At 44.7% G+C, this 19,865-nt stretch overlaps 1 protein-coding gene across 2 annotated transcripts in view; it reads left to right on the top strand.

The window, feature by feature from the left end:
• ASTN1 (astrotactin 1) overlaps positions 1-19,865 on the top strand; it is a 310,168-nt gene that overhangs the window by 273,195 nt on the left and 17,108 nt on the right. For both annotated transcript variants that reach the window (XM_084772141.1, XM_084772142.1), the window contains exons 17-20: positions 2,434-2,702; positions 9,571-9,704; positions 13,200-13,351; positions 14,391-14,526. In XM_084772141.1, the coding sequence (XP_084628267.1) occupies positions 2,434-2,702; positions 9,571-9,704; positions 13,200-13,351; positions 14,391-14,526 (691 nt within the window). The remainder of the gene's footprint in view (positions 1-2,433; positions 2,703-9,570; positions 9,705-13,199; positions 13,352-14,390; positions 14,527-19,865) is intronic.

Raw genomic sequence — 19,865 nt, 5'->3', positions numbered from 1 at the left:
GTATAATTCACCTAGTTAGTAACCCAGTAAAGCTTGCTTAAAAGGTGAGAGAACAGAAACGTGTCGGCGTATTACTCCGCTTTGTAGTAACTTTTACTCAAAATTAAGAATATTCGGGGAGGATTCTTTTAAATTTTTCTCTTGTGAGTTTTCATTCAATTACCCCATCATTATCTCCTGTTTCTCTTATTTATCTAGTGAAGTTTTGAGGTATATAATTTGTTATTGCTTTACTTCTTAGTTTTTTTCCCTGTGTGTTAAGAAAAAATATCCATAAAAATGCTGAGATACCCACACCATACTTAGAGCTCAGAGCATTTAATTTCCCTAGTGTGGTTTCACAGCACAGAAGGCCTTTATTTTAGATCCACTACCTCCATCTAGTGGTCGTATTGTAGATTTGCATGTACAGAATGGGCTCTCAACAAAGGAGGGCTGTGGCTTGGTACAGAAGTGCCTCTGGTGTGATAAAGGTGGTTAAGAGCCAAAGAGGAAAAGAACCCCAGCCCCATAAAGACTTGGCACAGATACAGGACACTTCTCGAAGACCTTACTCCACCTCCACTTACTTTGACTTAGTCATTCAGCAGTCTGGAGAAGACGTAAGGTAAGATTAAAAAGAGGGTGCAGAAAGTCTTGGCGAGTCTGTGGTCCTTTCAAATACTGCTAGGAACCCCATCCTCAACCTAGGATAAAGTGAAGAACCATGACTGGGCTTCAGAAGCCTAAATATTCGTAAACATGGACCTGTGAGTGAAGCGATTCGGGTTTGGTTATTTGGGCTCTTTTTGATAAATAGTCCCTGACTTGTGGTGTGTGTGCAGCTGTCCCGTTCTACCACCCGGGGAAGGAGCTCAGCCCTGGATCTATGATTAAATAAAATGCAAATGTTAAATTTATTGTTTGCCACAGTCACTGAGTGTGCCCTTTGCCTTCACACACAGGAGGAGTCCCTTGTCAAGAGTGGTTGGGTAGAAGTGCCTTGGCCACGTAATGACGTTGTTCATTTGGGAATCAAGAGCTTTGGAAACCTCACTGTGTTCCCAAATCAGCCCATGTTACACAGAAAACAAGAAAGGGGATAAGGTGCTCCCTGTACCCTAGGGGTAGAACATTTGTTTTTCATAAGCCTGTGAGTCATATCTCCCAGTCACCTCCTGGAAGTACTTCATGAAACCTTTCAACCAGTTCACACTGTGCCCCCATCAAGTACGACATTCTGAATGCATCCACGGGAGACCAGAACGTTCTGTGTAGCCACCATCTCTGAAGGCACAGCAGTCTCTCCAAAATCATTTCCTGCTCGGGACACCAACTGTCAGAAATAGCTTTTAAAAACTCCGGAGGGTTCTGTCCACAGACTCCTTTATAGATAATGAGTTAAGTGGATGAGCGTGAAGAAGACCGGAGGAAGGAAGAGCAAGGGGTGCTTTCTCGTGTGGGGAACAGACGCGGGTGTCTCGTAGGCACTTCTCATGTTTGTCACCAAAAATAGATCAAGAGTTTGTGGAGCTAACTTCTGAGCAGCAAATGACAGTGAAAAATCTTTATGAGAAAAATAATTTTTAAAAAGGCCTAACTTCCCTTCACATTCTCAACACACGAGCTAATTATACAGCTTTACAGCATAAATGCTTTGGACATTATATATATATATATATATATATATATATATATATATATATATATGTGTGTGTGTGTGTGTGTGTGTGTGTGTGTGTGTGTGTGTGTGTGTGTATGTGTGTGTGTGTGTATATATATATATATATATATATATATATATATATATATATATATATATGTATATGCATGCCTGGGTTCAGATACCACATCTCATAGCACACTACCTTTGTGACCTTGATGATATTGTCCTTTCCTGATATGTAGAAATGGGTATAATAGTGAACTCTTAGCAGTGGTTATGTAATGGTGAAAGGAGAGCTTGAATCAACTCCAGTGTCCTAGGAAGGCTCCATAATCTCAGTTGTAATTATGACCAAGATTCTGATGGTGAGTGCTTCATGTATGTTAGACACCATACATGTGTCGCCAAATCATTTTGTGATTCATCCGCTTAATAATGCTAAAGGTAGGTGCCATGAGGAAGCCAAGGCATAGAACAGTCACTGTTGTTATTATCTGCACTCTTGGTAGTGGACATAATGCCGACACATCCTTCTGAGTGGGCCAGTGGAGCCGATGAGTCTCAGAAAAGAAACAACCGACTCTCATACTTGAAGAGCCATTTCCTACTCTGCGTGTCACTGTGAAGATGTGTGCCCTAATTAAATGGAATGACAGAGTCACAATCTTACTCTCTTGGTGACACATTCCAACTTCTCAAGGCTAGACCTCAGAACTCAGGAGCCACCAAGTCATGGCAGTCCTTGCTGTCTTGCCTCCCTCACTGTTTCTTTTTCTTCTGTCTGGCAGGCAACTCCCCATCTGATGAGTCGGAGGAACGGGAAAGAGATCCCAAGGTGCTGACATTCCCAGAATACATCGCTAGCCTGTCAGACTCTGGCACCAAGCGTATGGCAGCTGGAGTCCGAATGGAGTGCCAGAGCAAGGGACGGTGCCCCTCATCCTGTCCTTTGTGTCATGTGACGTCCAACCCTGAAACCCCTGATGAGCCGGTTCTGCTGGAAGTAACCCGAGCATCTCCCATCTATGAACTGGTGACCAATAACCAGACCCAGAGGGTAAGAGGGCTGAGATACTCTGGGCTGGAAGGTACCAGAAACGGACAACTTGCTCCACACGGCAATTCAGATAGAGAATCTTTTTTGTTCAGCTAAGAGTGGCACCTAATTTGTTTAGATTTGCATGTTTGTATATTAAGTCAAATCAAATCAAGTCAATGCATTCCATAACACCCACAATAATGTGACACGGGAGTCACAGCTGAACACTTGTGGCCTTTGAGCAGAAAGAGCTGGAAGGAAATAGTTAGGAAAGCACATGGTTTACAATCATCAGGGCCATTGAAATACCTTTTGCAAAGGGCCTAGGGTTGTAAGGACACTCACCTCCATCTCCCCCTTAGAGCAGGTGGGCCGTCTCCCCTAACTGATCACCCAGCCTACCACCAGCTGCACTTGGACTAGAAGGAACGTATCAAATACAGGACCCAGAGGAAGGACCTAGCAGCCTCAGGCTGGAAAGCTCTGCTACCCTGATTATCACAGGCTTGGAGGACAAAACACCACGTCTGTGCTGACCTTGTTATATTAGGCAGGAAGGTCATGACATTTCCCAACCCTTTTTTTTCCTTCTTACCTCTCTGTTCCTAAGGAGCTTAGGAGAACATGAGAGAGCCCCTAAGGATCAGGGGCCAGGATGGGTGTAGCCGAGATGGATGACTTCCTTCCTTCAGTGTACAGACTAGAGTAAGGCAGCACACAGACAAAGACATGAGCCATGCCAAACCCTAAACAGAGAGGCTTCAAGTGAGAGCCTTCTAAGGCTCTCTGCAAGGCAAATGCTGAAATGCTTACCTGACTGAGAGGGATGCTGGTCCAGGTGGGGTGATAATTGCTTTCTTTTTTGTCTTTGATGAGACACCTGGTGTGCCACAGTTGGTTTCATAGGTGTTGCTCAGACCCACAGGAGGGATTTTGCATGTGTGTTTCTCTCACCTACCCACCTCTTCCATGGATATTTCAGCGAGTGTTTGAAAATACAATTTTTCACAGGAACAAAAAGACAAATGGCTCCCGCTGGCCTACAGATTCATGCTGAATCGGAAAAAGATGGTTACGGAACAAGGATTGGGGGGAGCGGGACTTGAAGAAGGAAGGGCTTGGTTCATTGGACACCCAAAGGTGCGGGGTGTTAACACAGTGGCTGCCTTACCCTTGCATCATACTCTCTCAGGTTGTGGCAGCTGAAGCCAAACACTTCTTGTGTCACCAGTCTGGGTACCATGCGGGCTGAGAGCTCAGCAGGGCAATCCAATGAACTAGGGCACAAAGCTACTGAGAAGAGCTCAGTGAGAGACAAAGGTCTTGGGGACTATCAAATCAAAACCAGGGTTCCAAAGGATATTCAACTCCAGACTCCAGCAGCCTCTCTGTGGGTTCTATGCTTGCCAAACACCTTCCCACTTTCTCTGCACCAGCTTTCTTTTTTAAAAATGTATTTTCAATATTTTATATATGCATGTATATTATTACACACGTAGAAAATAAACTACATACATCAAGAAGAACCATGAAACAATCAGGAATTATATTAATGCTACATTCATAGTGTTTTGGCTATTTATATTTGGCAACCTTGAAGAAAACATCTTTCCTATCTTGGTGAGTCTAAAATTCTGAGTGTAAATTGACATCTATCATATCTCATCTCTATCAACTTAAAACATCTCTCTAGACCTAAAAACATCATAACTCCTAAACAACTAAACTTAATTGTAGAACTAAACTATCTGGTCTTTAACTCCAGCAGAGTCTTGAGAAGGAATAAAATTAATTACAGAATTCTGCCTAAAAATGGGCAAGCTTGGATGCAGGTAGAGTTGACGGCCAAACTCTGACAAGATAGGGTAAGCAAGTCCTCAATAGCTCCTGCTTCACAAATATGTATTTCATATATACTGGGCCAGAAGATTGTAGATAATGTTCCAATGTTATAGAGAGCTTGGGGTCCGGCAGCAAACTGTCGCTGTCATTTCTTTCACTTTGGAAGCTGCTAACCCACACTTCCGGTTTACTCTGCACCCTCCTCATCTGGCTCTCTGTGCTGAACCCTTTCATTTCTAAGTGCAGACCAGCTGGCTCTAAAACAGAATTTGCTCACTATCAGAGGATTCTCCTCTTCCTTCCTTGGTGTGACACACCCTGCTCTTGTCATCCCCTCTGTAACTCTATCTTTCTCGGTTTCACTTTCTTTCAAAGAATATAGACAAGGGGTACCGAAGCTGAGGAGGACAGGTGCTCAGCATGACACTGGTGTTTCGGTATGAATGTTCATCTTCCCCTCCAATATGTAGGTTCATTTTCTACCTAGCCTTTTTCATCTATTGTCCTTGTGTTGGACTGGATAATCTCTGATGTCATACTTTCAGTTAGATTTGTGATTATGATCAACACATAGGTTAAACCATTTAAACAACCCAACAAATTTTAACTCATTACCTTGTATGTCAAATAGATACCACTTGTGACCCCATCTAATTAAAGGGTATCAGTGCCCTTGTCATGCCTCCTTATCTTTCACCGTCAAGTGCAACAAGTACACCCTGCATCTATCCCCGTATCCGAGGCCCACATCACAACCTAACTTCATTGTAATGTCAGACGTGTTATTGCAGCAACCTTCTTGTTGGTCCTTGTATTAGAACACCTGGAATTATTCTACAGTATGGACTTCTGGCCATATTGGCATCGAGGTAATTTAATGTTTCTTCAGACTGTGTGCAATTTAGAGACTTTAGCACATCCTTACAAATGCTCATGATCTGATCGGCCATCACTTAAATGCTTAAGTCATTAGTACACTATACTCCAAAATGTAATTCTTTGTGACATAGCACATTTTCTTTCTGGAATTCAGCCTTTCAGACTTCTCAGCCCTTGTCCCCAAAACAAACTTGATCCCACTTCTGTCACTGGAAAACTACTACCATGCCATATTTCAGGCCGAGTATCACTAGCTCTCGTGGTTGGTCCCCTCCTCCAAGGCCTCAGTCTGACTCAGACTCCCTTATGGAACTCCCACTGTACATGTGCACATCTTAAAGCATGCATCCCCTATAATCAGACTTGCTGTTTGGTTATTTGCTCCACTCAGACTGTGAACAATGCTTTGTCTTCTACAGAATGCTGGGGTTGATGCTATGCTAAATAACTAAATGGATGGATGAATGAATAAAAAAAAATCTCCAGTTGGTAAACTGAATTAGAAATTCAGATTTTTCTTGTTTAAGGAAAACACTAGCCAATGTTGAATGTTTTCCCCACTAGACTCTATTAAGTCTGTTAACAAGTATGGTTTCTGCGGGAAGTGCATGGAATGACAAACTGTAGGTGCAGAAGAAAGTGGGGTTTCCCTTTCTCTTCCTTCTCAGAAGGGGTTCACTTTGATTCTTCTCTTCTACTGTGTGTTCATTGGGTTTTCATCACGGCGACAACACACCTGACATAACCAACTTAAAGGGAGGGAAGGAAGTCACAGTTCCTCACATTTTAGTACATGTCTGCCCCACCCTATTGCTCTGGGCCTGTGGTGAGGTAGAAGATCACAGTAGTAGGGGTGTGTGTGTGTGGCAGAGGAGCCTTCTCAGCTCATGGTCGCTGAAAAGCAAAAGTAATTCAAGAAGAGCATTCCAAGACTAATATATAACTTTCTAAAGCAAGTCCTGCTGAGCTGTCTTCCTACTAGGGCTTACTTCCCAGTGCCCATTAAGTTACATAGCAACCAGTGCACTAATATTGGGGTGGACCAGTGCCTTCTAATTTCTTCTCAGTAGAACAAGCATCTTGGATCAAGCCTCCTGCACCGGATCCTTTTGAAGAGGATATGTTGTATCCAAACCATAACAGCCCTGTGTCAACCCTGTAGCAGTTGGATGCAGCCCAGGACTCAGAGTGGGTGCTCTCATCAGGTGGTGTGGAGAACGGGGAGAGAGTTAATACCTTTGAAGAAATGGCATTTAAAATAATTATAACATGTGTGCCCCACCATTTTTTATATTAAAAATATGACCATGTTCCATGTTTTAAATGTTACAGTGGTTCATCGTTGTTCTTGAGATGGGACCTCCCATTACATACCCTTTGTCACGCAGCCCTGCTGCCCTGTCACTTGCCAAGAACTCCTTTGCCCCATGTCTCCTAGAGACTGATAAGTATTTCTAGTTGATTTTAGAGGTCTAGTTTCATCAAGGGTCCAGTCTTCTTAATGCTAGATGTTCTACCTATATTACTACAATGTTTGTGACCTGATAACATTTACAGAAGTAAAATCATTAATATGTATGTATACATTCAATTTAATGTGCTGCACTGCGACATTTCCATACAAGCTTATATTGTCCTTGGACCACATTCAGCCCACCTTATACGCTCTTCTCTTCTCCCTTCCTCCCCATTCCCTTTGCTCCTTTTCCCCTTTTCCCTTACCTAACATTTCCTCCTTTATTTCCAGGTCATTTCCTTCTATACTGCCATTTACTAGAGAAAATATATACCTATGTTTTCATCTATTTATTTCACTTCACATACTTCAGTTCCATTTCCCCCCAAACGAGCGATCCATTCTTGTTTGCAGCTGAAGAGCATCTTTCTCTCCTCATGGAGGCTTCCTGCTGCTGTGTGCACCCACAGTGCCTCACCTTGCCATTTGGATCCCTCCACACAATTGTGGGATTTGGATATTTACATGAATCCAGCTTGCTTGTTTATTATCTAGCGGCAGCATTTATGCAGACAGGGGCCATATGTGTCTTCTTTTGCGTCATTGCATCCTTCATGCTTAGCACAGGAAATGGCCCCTTGTCAGTGCTTAGCAAACACTGGTTGACTGAACACTCTGCCGAACAGCAGGCACAACTTCACTTTTATTCCACCTGTCTCAAAGAGTCTGTCTTCCTAGCTTTCAGAAGTTCACCTTTTTTATTTGAATTTCAGTCAGAAAACCATAAGGTGAGTAACTTGCTACTGGACTCAGGGGTAAGGAAGAGCACATTTTGGGAGGAGCCTGAAATGTCCGGGGCCCCAGTCCCTGGCACTGCCGCACTCCCTAGCCTGTGACTCTGAGCAAGTACCTAACTATCACTCTCAGCATCTTTCACTATGTAATTCATTATTACCATCTACCCAAGAGTTAGGATCTAAATGGGCCTATGAATTAGTAACACGATACCTAACCACAACTACAATCCAGAATCAGTTTCTGCTTCATAGAGACTCTCAGGAGACAAGTCAGTGGGACCTTTATTCTACCTCATTGCCTGAAGTGACCAATGGTAAACTTTGAAAAACTGAGCCGTAGATGAATGTCTCTTTGTACGGTATTTATGGAGTCATATCCTTTTCCTTCCCGCCTTCCTCTCTTCCCTCCTCACTTCCTTGTTACCACACTTCCTTCTTTTCTTTATGATTTTAGAGTCTGGATTTTTACAGGACAGCCACGTCCACTTTCCCTAATGTACCATGTGGACAAGTTGGCACTGGAACAGAGGGGAGAAAAAATCATAAGAAAGCCAAGGCCAAAGCTGTCCTGTCGAATGCCTCTGAGACACAGCTCTGAGCTTAGCTGGCCTGGAACCTTCACCCTTAGATTATCTGAGTTGAGGGAGCAGGAGCCCTCGGAGAGGTCGTCACTCACTGAGGATCTGCTCTTTTGCCGGAGAACGGCCCATCAGAAGTGCTGTTTCCTCTTTGACCAGATTTTACCTTTGGTTCTTTTATTCCACAGTAAACATCTCCATGAGATTACTCCATGTAAAGTAAAGAACTATGTGAGACTGTAATTTTTATAAGGTTCTAGTGCTCAACCCTGTCATTCAAAAACAATAATGTGCATCAGGTGTGGTGCATATATTATGTCACTTGGCATAGATTGTTTCATTTAATTGTCACAACATCCCTATTAGGAAAGTGATATTTTTGTCAGAGCAGAAAGTGAGTTTATGTAACTTGTCCAAGGTCACAGGCAGTGATTGACAAAGCTGAGGCTCTCATCCACAGAAGACTGATGTAGACGCCTTTATGTGACATAGCTTATCCTATTCACGGTCTGAGAAAGATGCTTGATGCCTAATCACACAACCCAACGCAGAACCACATTCACATTCAAAGTGGATCACAAAACAGGCCGAGGAGCCGTGAAGGGCTAGGGCAGGATGAACAGGGCAGACATAGATTCACAGAGAGGCTTCTGAAGAAGGGCAAGTGTGACTAGGTAGAGGGAAATACAGCAAAGACAGGCCATCCAGAGATATGTGGTGAAGAAATTACTGTTACTAGAGCCTGCAGTATGAGGTGTGATAAAGTGAAATGTGATGTAAACTGACTTTCTTTCAAAGTGAAATCTCCCCCTTCCTCTTTTTTTTTTTTTCCGAGACAGGTTCTCTCTGTGTTAGCCTTGGCTGTCCTGGACTCGCTCTGTAGACCAGGCTGGCCTCAAACTCACAGCAATCCACCTGCTTCTACCTCCTAAGTGCTGGGATTAAAAGGGTGCACTAGCATGCATGCCCAGCAAGATAAGCTTTTTACCCAGGATGGGCCTCAAACTTGTATATAATTGACTTCCAACTTCTGGTCCTGCCTCCAAATGCTAGGATTGCAGGCATGTGTTACTGCACTTGGTTTATAAGGTGACAACTCTTAACTATGGAGATGAACTAAAGGGAGAGAGATGCCCCAGATATCCCATAGGGCTGGGGTTATCCTATAGTCCATTGTATGGGACACAGTTTCAAAGTAAAGAATGGTGACATAGTAATGAATAACCCTTTCTCTGAAAGTGATTTAGGGCTGCATAGGATCCTGATGCTAGGTCTCTGGGTAATGGCCACCCAGCCATGGTTTCGCAACACTTACTCTTTGTTTTCTTGCTCAGCTCTTACAGGAGGCCACCATGAGCTCTCTCTGGTGTTCAGGAACTGGAGATGTCATTGAGGATTGGTGTCGATGTGACTCTACTGCTTTTGGAGCAGACGGACTTCCTACCTGTGCGCCCCTCCCACAGCCTGTGTATGGTCCCTTTTCCCATGACCCCTCTCCTGCATGTATGCCTTCAGCACCATTATATAAGAGTAGGAGCGAGTGGATACTAGTATCAAAGCGATAGGCTGAGTAGTGCTGGGGATCAGAAAGAAGAATGTGCATAGTTCCTGTCCTTGGGAACTTTCAGTATGCTAACAGGCACACAAGCTGTTTAGGGGAAGTGGTGTGACAAATCTTTGCATTTGTAAAGTGTGAAGAGCTGTTCATTGAGTCTGCAACTGGGCAATGATAAAGACTTTATGGAGCAAATAGCAATTAGACTGCTTCCATATGGAGGACTCGATAAGACGGCGTGGGTAGAAGGTCATACGAGCAACAGTACTGTAGCTATGGAGGAAGTTAGAGGTCTGTAGTGAAGGCAGAACAAGACCAACAACACTATCACTTCTCAAAGACTTCCTGGGTGCCAGGCAATATATGGAGTAAGTAAGCATTTTTTTTTATCACCACACCTTTAATTAATAGACAAGTGAGTGGCTTCAGCGGGATTGGACTCTTCCAAAGTTATAGAGCAGGAAGCAGTTCATGGCTGAGAGCAACTGGGATGCCAGAGAGAATAAGCCAGAGATGATTTGGGGTTAAAACCAACAGAGCATGGTGACTGTTCACAGTGGGGATGAGCCCTCGTTGAGAAGAACCCATCAGGAGGTGTGAGGAGTTGAGAAGGAGGAAGCCAGGCCCAGTTGGGTTTGCCTGTCAGTGATCGAGGGATAATTGTGTAGATGTTCCATAGGCAGAGGGACATAGAGCTCTGTGAGAAAAAAAAAACCCAGAGATAATAAGATTCCAATCAGTCTCAGAAAGATGGTAGATGGAGACATAGCTTGGAGGAAGGGTGTTCTGTAAGCAACACACACTGAAGAGCAGAGGCCTAGGGCAGACATGAGGGAATGTCTGCATTGACGGGATGTGTGAGGTGCTGCAGAGTAGGTGAGAAAAACCATGTCTAAATTCCTAATCCCTCATGGGATGGTCGAATGAAACCGGAAAAGATGAGGGGTGAGAGCCCAATGTAGGCGTTCAAATTATCCTATGACAAGGGGCCTTCCACAGGGGTTAAGGCACAGCATGTTATGTCTGTGAAATAGTGCTGGTAGAACATGGTGGTGGCATACAACCCCATGGATTCATAAGACCAGGAAGGCCCAAAGTGAGAATCAAGACTGTAGTAGTTGGAAGGCTAATTACACAGAGCAGGGGACCAGAGACAGGAGTCCTCATGGAGAGGCTGCCCTCTGCCCTGTCTGCAGGTGAGGGTAGATGACAAAGAGATAGAACTGAAGGAGAAGAAAACTGAGAAAGAGGGTAACACTTGCCAACAGACCGTCACAGCAAGCCAATTTATTCTCTATGTAGGTGCCATTGAATATGCCAGCCATTGGCTTCTTGCTCTTTGTAGTTGCAACTTGGATACCTGAATCAACATCCCTAACTATATTTTTAAAAAATTTTTCATTTAGTAGAAAAGATGACACTAAGAATTTAGCTCTGTCATATGGATTCACCAGATAGAAAAGCTACTGTGAAAAAGTAACATGGAGACTGTCAAAGACAGGAACAGAAGATCCAGCCATGATGTCCTGTGGCTGATTTCACTTTTTTAAATGGATTAACCAAGTGATACATGAGCTAAGTATCAGACAGGACAAATGTTCATTAAAATGGCACTTTTCTTGTCAGCTCTGATCACTACTCTCAACAACAGATTTTTTTTGCACATCTTATTTTTTTTAATTCGTAGTTAGAAATAATATATTCTACTTTTATATAAGTCCACGTAAATCATACACATTTCTATTTCTCAATAGGAGTTGGCCTTAGTTCCTATTTTCACAGAATTGGAGTTCCCAGAAAGCTTAGTTACTAACTTAAGCTTCCTAGTGGTTTCTTTTTCTTCAAAATAGCATTCTGCATATGACTCTAATTAATGAATTTGTCAATATCCGCACTGTTTTGGGTCTATTCCATCCTAATGTCACATGCAAACTATGCGCTCCTTCATGGTAGCCACTAGCAAATGACCATGTGTTTCTTATTATTTTTCTACTAGTTGAAATGCTTCTTATTCCCCGAACAGCATCCCTTGATTTCATGTTAAAGTTTTATCACATTCATAATGGTATGTTTTGGATACTTATTGAATTGCACAAAAGAAGGTCTGGGATGGGTTTGTGTACCACTCCCACACAGCCTTCCAGCTGACAAACATATGAACATATGTGTTGAGTTGGAACTGGACATTACAGGCAGTTTGGTGTGACCCAGCTCTGCTGTCTTGTCCTTTGGTTCTTGAGACCATGAGAGGCGCCTTTGAGCTGAGTAGAAGAAGGTGAAAGGCTAGGACTGCAGACACTTGTGACATAGAGGGACCAAGGTCAAGGATGTGGGTGAATGCTAGGGATATTGTGAGAGAGGGAGGCTAGAATGAGCAGGAACTGGAAAAACCCTTACAGTCCAGTGGTACGGAGAGAAACCAGGAGTTGGACTCAAGAAGGAAACCTGAGCCGTATACAAAAAGTCAGCACAAGAAAGCAACTTGAACCCACGTGGGCAGTCAGGAGGGCCACACCAGTGAGCATCAGCATCGGTTACTGGCGCTCTATAGTCTGCAGAGAGGTATGAGATGGCAAGGCAAGGCACCAAGTTCAAAAGACAACTTGAAAAGAGTGAAGTGACTGTGAACTGGACATAAAGACAAATGGAGACTGGAACCAGGGACAGGGGTCACAGGCATCCAAAAGGACAGACGGAAACTGACATCGGGGTCCTGAGCAGCAGACACGGGATATCACCCCAAAGAGAATGTGGCATGTGGCCAATTTGTGAGAATTACTTTGAAGCTGAGCCTGTTCTGAAGTTCAGTCAGCAGATGGACAAAGAGAGAGAAGCCTAACAGAACAAAGGGCAGGGGAAGCGGGGCCTGCCAGAAACTAACTGATGCTTATGGATCTTAAAGTAATTGTGCTTTTAGTCAGGCAATATTCTCTTGGGTGCCACCTTCAATGGGATTTGAAGTGCACATTGCATGATATACGCTCAGTATTTCCTTGAGAGAAGACCCAGAAATTATATTTTGAGCTATATGAAAGAGACCAATCAGAAGAGTCCAATTGCCAAACACATACACTGTGTAGACCTTCATTGATCCTTACACCTTTACTTATTTACTTATATATTAATTCACACCATCCAAACACAAATCCCCTAGATCTTTGGTAACATTAGCATTGAGAGAGAGAGAGAGAGAGAGAGAGAGAGAGAGAGAGAGAGAGAGAGAGAGAGAGAGAGAGAGAGAGAGAGGGAGGGAGAGAGAGGGAGAGGGAGAGAGAGAGGGAGAAGCACTCAGAGCCTAGAGTAGTCATTTGTAAGAAGAGTTTGTAACGTGGTGTTGACATGGTGACTACAGAGTGACACAGGTCCCAGCTGGGTCCCCATTTCGTGTTTCTGTTTTTCTGTACTCAGGCTGAGACTTTCCACAGGACATGAACCTAGTAGCACTCTTGTGGTCCTGGAGTGGGAACATTCGGAGCCACCAATTGGAGTGCAGATTGTAGATTACCTGATCCGGCAAGAGAAAGTCACTGACCGGATGGACCACTCCAAAGTAGAGACAGGTGAGTGAAGTCTCCACCCCCTGGGCTAGTCTTATTCCAAGGTAGTAAAAGCAAAAGAAAAAAAAACACACCCTGCCTCGTGGCATTGCTTCAAGCCCCCGTCATCTCAGGGTAGAGAAGCATGGAAAAGTCCCAACTCTTGTCTCTTGCAGGCAGTAGCCATCTTGTCCATTTAAGTTTTTGCATGGTGAGCATCTGACAGAGTCTTGTTTTGATTTTGCTTTTCTTTTATTTATAAAAAGAGGTGTCCATTTCATTGCCTCTAGGCACACTCACAAGCAACAACAACATAGTACACTAGTTATCCTAGCCCACAATTAAGAAACAATTCTCTGCTAACCACGGCCATGATTACAGAAAAAAAATTCCTTTGCTAATAACCCCCTCTAGGCAAAGGCATGTGCAAACAGATGCTCTTGATCCATGTTTTGTCCTAAAGCAAACTGACTTTTGTCAAGTCCTGAGAGAGAAGGGAAGCCTTGCATGAGTAGAAATAACCCACAGAAATAAAAGTCCCATGCCTTACTAGTCTACTACCAACACATAGAGAAAAGCCTACATAAACAATCCTAAGACTTGCACATAAAATATGGCCCTTTTGGGGGATGAGGATGCCCATTATCTAAGAATTTCTAGGGAACCTGGTGATGAGGTTTGAAGAAACATCTCTGGGACATGGAGAGCTGTCAGCTGCTGAGTCTGAGGCTTTTCCTTGGTATGCACAGGTATTGCCAAGGCCAGTATGTTGGGGCCCAAGGACTTGCGCCGCTGTTCTCTGTTAATGTCAAGGTGTTTAGTGGAAATTTTCACAAATGTGACATGTACATTATTCTGCTTTAGTAGTCCTTGATCTAGTTCTGAACAAATGGCTCTCAGCTGATTGGCTGTCAAAGAAACTGTCAGAAAAGATGGATTTCTCCAAGGTCTCCTTTTTCCTTCTACTATGAATTTTCAAAGTTTCCGTGAGTTCTCACAGCACTGCTCATTGTTCGGACATCACTGTTTCTCATGCTTCTCCCACTCTTTCTCCATTGTGCAGAAACAGTGCTGAGCTTTGTAGATGACATCATCTCCGGAGCAAAGGCTCCATGTGCCATGCCGTCTCAGGTGCCAGACAAGCAGCTCACCACTATTTCTCTCATCATCCGATGCCTGGAACCTGACACCATTTACATGTAAGTAGTGCAGACCTTAATGATTCCTCACCCAGAAAGTTCCAGATCTTCGCTGGCTCCCCTTTGTTACCCAAGTTTCCCCAGAGACTTTGCAAGAGACTTTTTTAGTCTCTGACATTTTATCTCAATAGGCATCATGGAGAAACGTCTGAAGTCTTGTCATCAAACAGTTTACAATCTACAGAGGACAGATAGGAACAGTCAATCGCAACTTAACACAGAATGAAACACATGTAAGTTAGAAAGGCCAGGGACATGTTGGAAAGAAAAAGGGGGGGGGGATTTGTTCGAAGTAGATTCTAAATTGGATTGTATAGAATTCAATAGTTACTGTGATCTTGGGAAGGGAAACACTAGGTTAGAACCGCACCCCGCCCCAGGGCAAAGGTAGAGAGGAAAGAAGGAGAGCAGTGGGTGGGCCAATAGGTCTGAATCAGATGGGAAGTAAAAAGCAGTGGAAGAAAATGCACCTAGGAGACTAGAGTGAACGCTGTATGTCAGAGAAGTCCGAGAAAAGCTGAGGACAATGCCAAGAACTGTGCTTTAGAAAGCCATCTCTAGTGGCTCTGAAATAATTTATAGAGTGCAGCACTGGTCAGCATTTTTCTTCAAAGAAAATACAGTGAATTATATCCCCATGCTTGGAACATCCGTACGTTCCCTGTGATCCCTTCCCATCCCTTCCTGTGATCTGGGAACAACTGCAAAACATTTGCAAGCAGAGACATAAAAGATGCCAAAAGAGGAGATATGGTGACAGAATCTAAGTCACGATGGAAAAATTCAGGATCTAACGCAGAATTCGTGGTGATGCAGTTTGGGAGGTTTTTGACCCCATCAGTATGAAAAACATCTAACAGTTTATAGATGAGGTCACAGGCATAAAGTCAAGGTTTCCAGAATAAATCATCCTCACTTCCTCTCTTAAAGAGTTCAAAGGCAGAAAGCACTAGAAGTCTGCGTGTCGTTGATCGTGATGGATTTGGACATTCAGCTGCGTATCTTCCATATAGAAATAGGAGATATAACTGAGGGATGTGCAAGGTGAATGTAAAATGTATAACGATGAGTGATATCTGAGATTCTGGAATTGATATACACACGATACCCAATACTTCCTGTCTGCTCTTGGGACAAGGATGCCATGACCCATAACAGCTCTCTTGATGTTAAATAGCTGTGGTCCTTCCGAGGAAGAGCTCATGACAAAGGGACACAGGTCTGGGACTGAAGAAGCCATCTGCTTTAAAAAAAGTCTCCAAATCAATGTGACTCATATGGCCATTTACAAAACTTATTAATTAGGAAGTTAGAAGTTCTAGTGAAGCAATCGATGGGCCCAGCTCTTTCAGAAAGGCCTTTAGCGAGTCTAGAACCGTCAGTGAATTGGCCTGCTTTGCTTCCTGCTCAAAGCCCTGAGGTTAAGATCCTCTTCTACACTGAACATCCTTCGTGATCGTGATCTTGTTCTAGTGTTCACTTCCTATGTTCTGGAAACCCCCCTACTTCCTGTCAATGTTGATTGCTGGAGCCACACCAGGTGAAAGGACAGCCAGTCTCCACCAGGTGGCACTGCAGATCGCTGGAAAAGCTAGCTGACAGTCATGTAACTTCACAGCCCTCAGTGAGGACCAGCTCTTGCTTTATAGTGAGCAACATGATGTTCCTCAGCCCTGGCAATGGGGTGTCCTGGACATAAGACCTAATCTGTGGGAAAATAATGATGTGGGTTGGACTCACTCCTCTCTACTGAGGAGCAAGGGATATTTGGCCTTCCGTCCCTGGTGCATCCCATAAGCCTGGTTTGTCTCTAACCACAGTGCCTTTAAATAGGACCCTTACCTTTTCTGCACCTGAGCTTTCTTACTTAATAAGTTAGAAGGAAGGTAGCCATCATTTATGGAGATCTTGCCCTGTGTGATTTTACTTGTTCCCGTTTTATAGCTGAAGAAAATGAGGTTCCATAGAATTGAATAACTTTCCCCCAGAATCATACACCTAGGGATATAAAAATGGTTAGGCACCGAAGCAGGGTTTCTTCTTCCCCACACACTGGATCTTACTTCCTGGCCACCCGAGGTTATTCTGGCAGGATCTAGAAAAGCCGTCTTGCACCCTAAAGCAAAAGCTGGTCTTCATTGTGTGTTTTGAAGTTGCATCTGAGTTTCGTCTGGCTCTCTTTGTCATATATCTCATTTACTGCCACTTGAGAAGCATTCTGGGGATAGATCATGTGGCACAAGCACAGGTAAGCACTCCATAAAGGGTGTTGGATACAACATCTTCATTTTAGCTGGGGAGGGGCATGCCACCTCTCCCCACTGTGCTTTCACCACAACCAAAAACCAGTAGGAGAGCGCCTGCCTTTCTGAGCACATGACAGCAGGCAGATGATAGAAAACAGTTTCTGAATCAGAGGATCAGCAAAAGCCACCATACTGACAGGAAGAAGACGAGAGAGCGGCAGGTGACGCAGCCAGCCCTGCAGCCAGCCCCTGGCAGGCTTCCGATCTTCCTTAGCATTTAGGCTCCAGACCTTTAAGGCGCAGCCCTGGGGCCTGAGCCAGTCTGTGTCAGTTCCCACGCACACATGCCTCCCCCGTGTCATCACCGCGTTGCTAACTACGCACTGAAAGGTCCCAGCCTGTGGCTGGGGAAGAAGCCCAGAAGCTTTGGAAGAGGCAGTAAACGGACTTAGACATGAGCCCTCTGGATCTGGAGCAAGGCTTATCTCCTCTGTCAGTAATTCCAGCTAACCCCCTTGCTGTTTGAGGACAGTGCTGTGGCGGGGATAAAAATGCTAACAACAGAGAAGGCCTTCCTGAAATGACAGCACGTGGCGTTTCCACATGATAATGTGGAAAGGGCTCCCCAGCCTTTCATAGGCGAATACCCTGGCTCCTCTCTTGGTGTTTCTGCGGGAAAGGGGGGCGGGGAGAGCTGGGACTGCTGAGGAGCAGTTCTTAAGGTCAAGCTCTGTCTGTACTTGGAAGGCTGTGTGAGGCATTTCCTTTCCTAAGATCTGCCTTATAGTGAAAATGAAATGTGCCATTAAACAGTCAGAGATTAGCAGCTTGTGTTTCACACTTAGCTGCCCTGCGGAGTATGTAAGACTTAAGGCTCACAGGGGCGTCCTTGTCTCAGCTCAAGATCTGACACAGTGTAGCTGGAACTCATAGCGAGACAAGAGAGGAAGCAGAGCTGCCAGGAGTGTGGACTAGCTGGAGGTTGTGGTTGACTCCATTCCAGGCACTGAAAGTCAAGGGTCCATCTCACAGCCAGTTTGAAACCAAAAGAATAGAATGTCATAGTCCAGGGTAGCTTAATAATTAAATGTGCAGGATTAAATTATGATGGGCTGCAAAGAGTGGCTTTAGACAGAGAGCTGAGGTTGATGCCTTCAGCTTAATAGAAGGTAACTGTAGTAGCCACACTGTAGCCTTATCTGGGGTTGTACAGCTGACGGAAGAAGAGCTGCTACCTATGAGCAGAGGGGGCAACAGGGATAGGCTTGTGATCCAAGGCTGAGCCCATGCCAGTCTGGAGTGTCAGCCCACAAAGAACAGAGCTTTGAATCTCCTGGCTCTCCCGAGGACAGCTCCTAGGATTGATGGAGCCTGCAGCAATAACCGAACCTTGCAGCCCAAGCAGAAGAAAAACATGCCTCTTCCAAAAAAAAAAAAAAAGTCTCAAATTCCCAAAGTATAGGTTTGTTCTCTACAAATCCCAGGGGTCTCCAGCTCCGTGTACTATTAGGGAGTCACAGAGACCATGGCTTGGCACGACAATCACACACTAAGAAGTGTGAGTCTGCATGGGAGCAGCCCGTGGTATCTCTAGGTGTACCCCTCGGAACTGTAGTCGAGTGTGCTCTACGACTGGCCGAAGAAGTTGGACTCCGAAAAGGAGCTAGTTCCAAAAGGTCAGATGTCTCAGCTACCGGTTTGAGAGTCTGGGGAAGATCAGGGCTGAGAAGCTGATGAGGCACACAGGGTCAAAGGAGAGAATATTCCATGGCTTCCAGGGCTGGAGTGGAGGTAAGGGGTGCTAGTGCAGCCCCAGGCTCTCTCTGGGAAGGTGTGGCAGGAGAAGGATGGCAAGATGCTTTGCTGAGAATCAGGATGTATGTGGTTAGGGAAGACCTTTACTGGTGGCCCTATTCCGGAAGGCCATTGAGCGGGGCTTAGGAGCAGAGCATAAGGCAAGCATGGTGGGGTGGTCTGAACCCTGTCTGCTGATAAGAAAGAAAGCTGAATTCTTGGCTCTGATCCAAGAGCGGAGAGAGCCTTATAGCAACCAACTGCTACGGCATAGCCTTTTGCTAAGTGGGCCATCACACTTTAGGTCTTACTAGAGCAGGGGTCCTGATATGGTGGAGCCTGCCTATGTGAAGCTTCCATGGCGTTGGTGTGAGGTTAAGGAGAGAAAGCCACATGGCATCTCAGCGCAGTCAGCTCTTTGCTCTGACTGTCCTCTGTGCTTCTTTGTGAGGAAGGAACAGTGGGCGTGAGGTCCTCTGTCCTTTGAACACATTCCTTGGAAGAGTAATTAGGTAGTATTCATTTCTTTCTATTTCACAGGTTCAAGTGTTTAAGGTCCAGCGGTCATTTACCTAGGCCACTCTTCTTTCCCTTACCCCTTCCTCCTCTCCCTTTCTGTAAGTTTGACAAGAAGAAGAAGAAGAAGAAGAAGAAGAAGAAGAAGAAGAAGAAGAAGAAGAACCAAAAAGAAAAAAAAATCTATGTTTTCCAATAAACACAGCAATCTGTGGTGACACAGCACAAAGAAGGGAGGGCAGGAAGGTGGTAGTGATGTTCTTTAGGGGGCCTGGTTAGCTGTCAGATGCCCAGTTACAGGTGCCACGGCTTGTTTTCATGGCAAAGGTCCCTGGGGTCTTTCCTTTCTTTATCAGTTTCATCACCCAGCGGGACTTCCTTGGGCCTAGTGTTCCCTCTGTTGGACTGTGACACTTCCCTCCAGATTCCCGGGCCTCAGTGGAAACAGATGACTAGAACAGAGGAGGCTGCATGCCGGAGACAGAGTGTCCCACCATGGACAAGGCAGGGGGCCCTTCACTCCGCCTATTTCCTTCTGACTGCAAAGGATGGATTTATGATCAGTCTTAGCATAAAGGTGTAAGCTGAGCACCGGGCAGTATGGAACAGGACAGAACCACCATGGTGTGGTGTGCTGTTCCAGGGCTTTGTGTACACCATCACCTCCTTTCATTCTCACGGTGACTTTCCGTCCTCTCCATATCACACACAAGGGAAAAGAGAGCTTGCAGGGGGCCGCTGTAAATCTGCATGGCCTTAGATCCGAGTTCTAGCCATCCATTT

This window comes from Acomys minous (genome assembly GCF_964271855.1).
Source record: "Acomys minous genome assembly, chromosome: 1".
In the NCBI taxonomy this organism is placed as follows: Eukaryota; Metazoa; Chordata; class Mammalia; order Rodentia; family Muridae; genus Acomys; species Acomys minous.
This window is presented reverse-complemented; position numbering and strand designations above follow the sequence as displayed.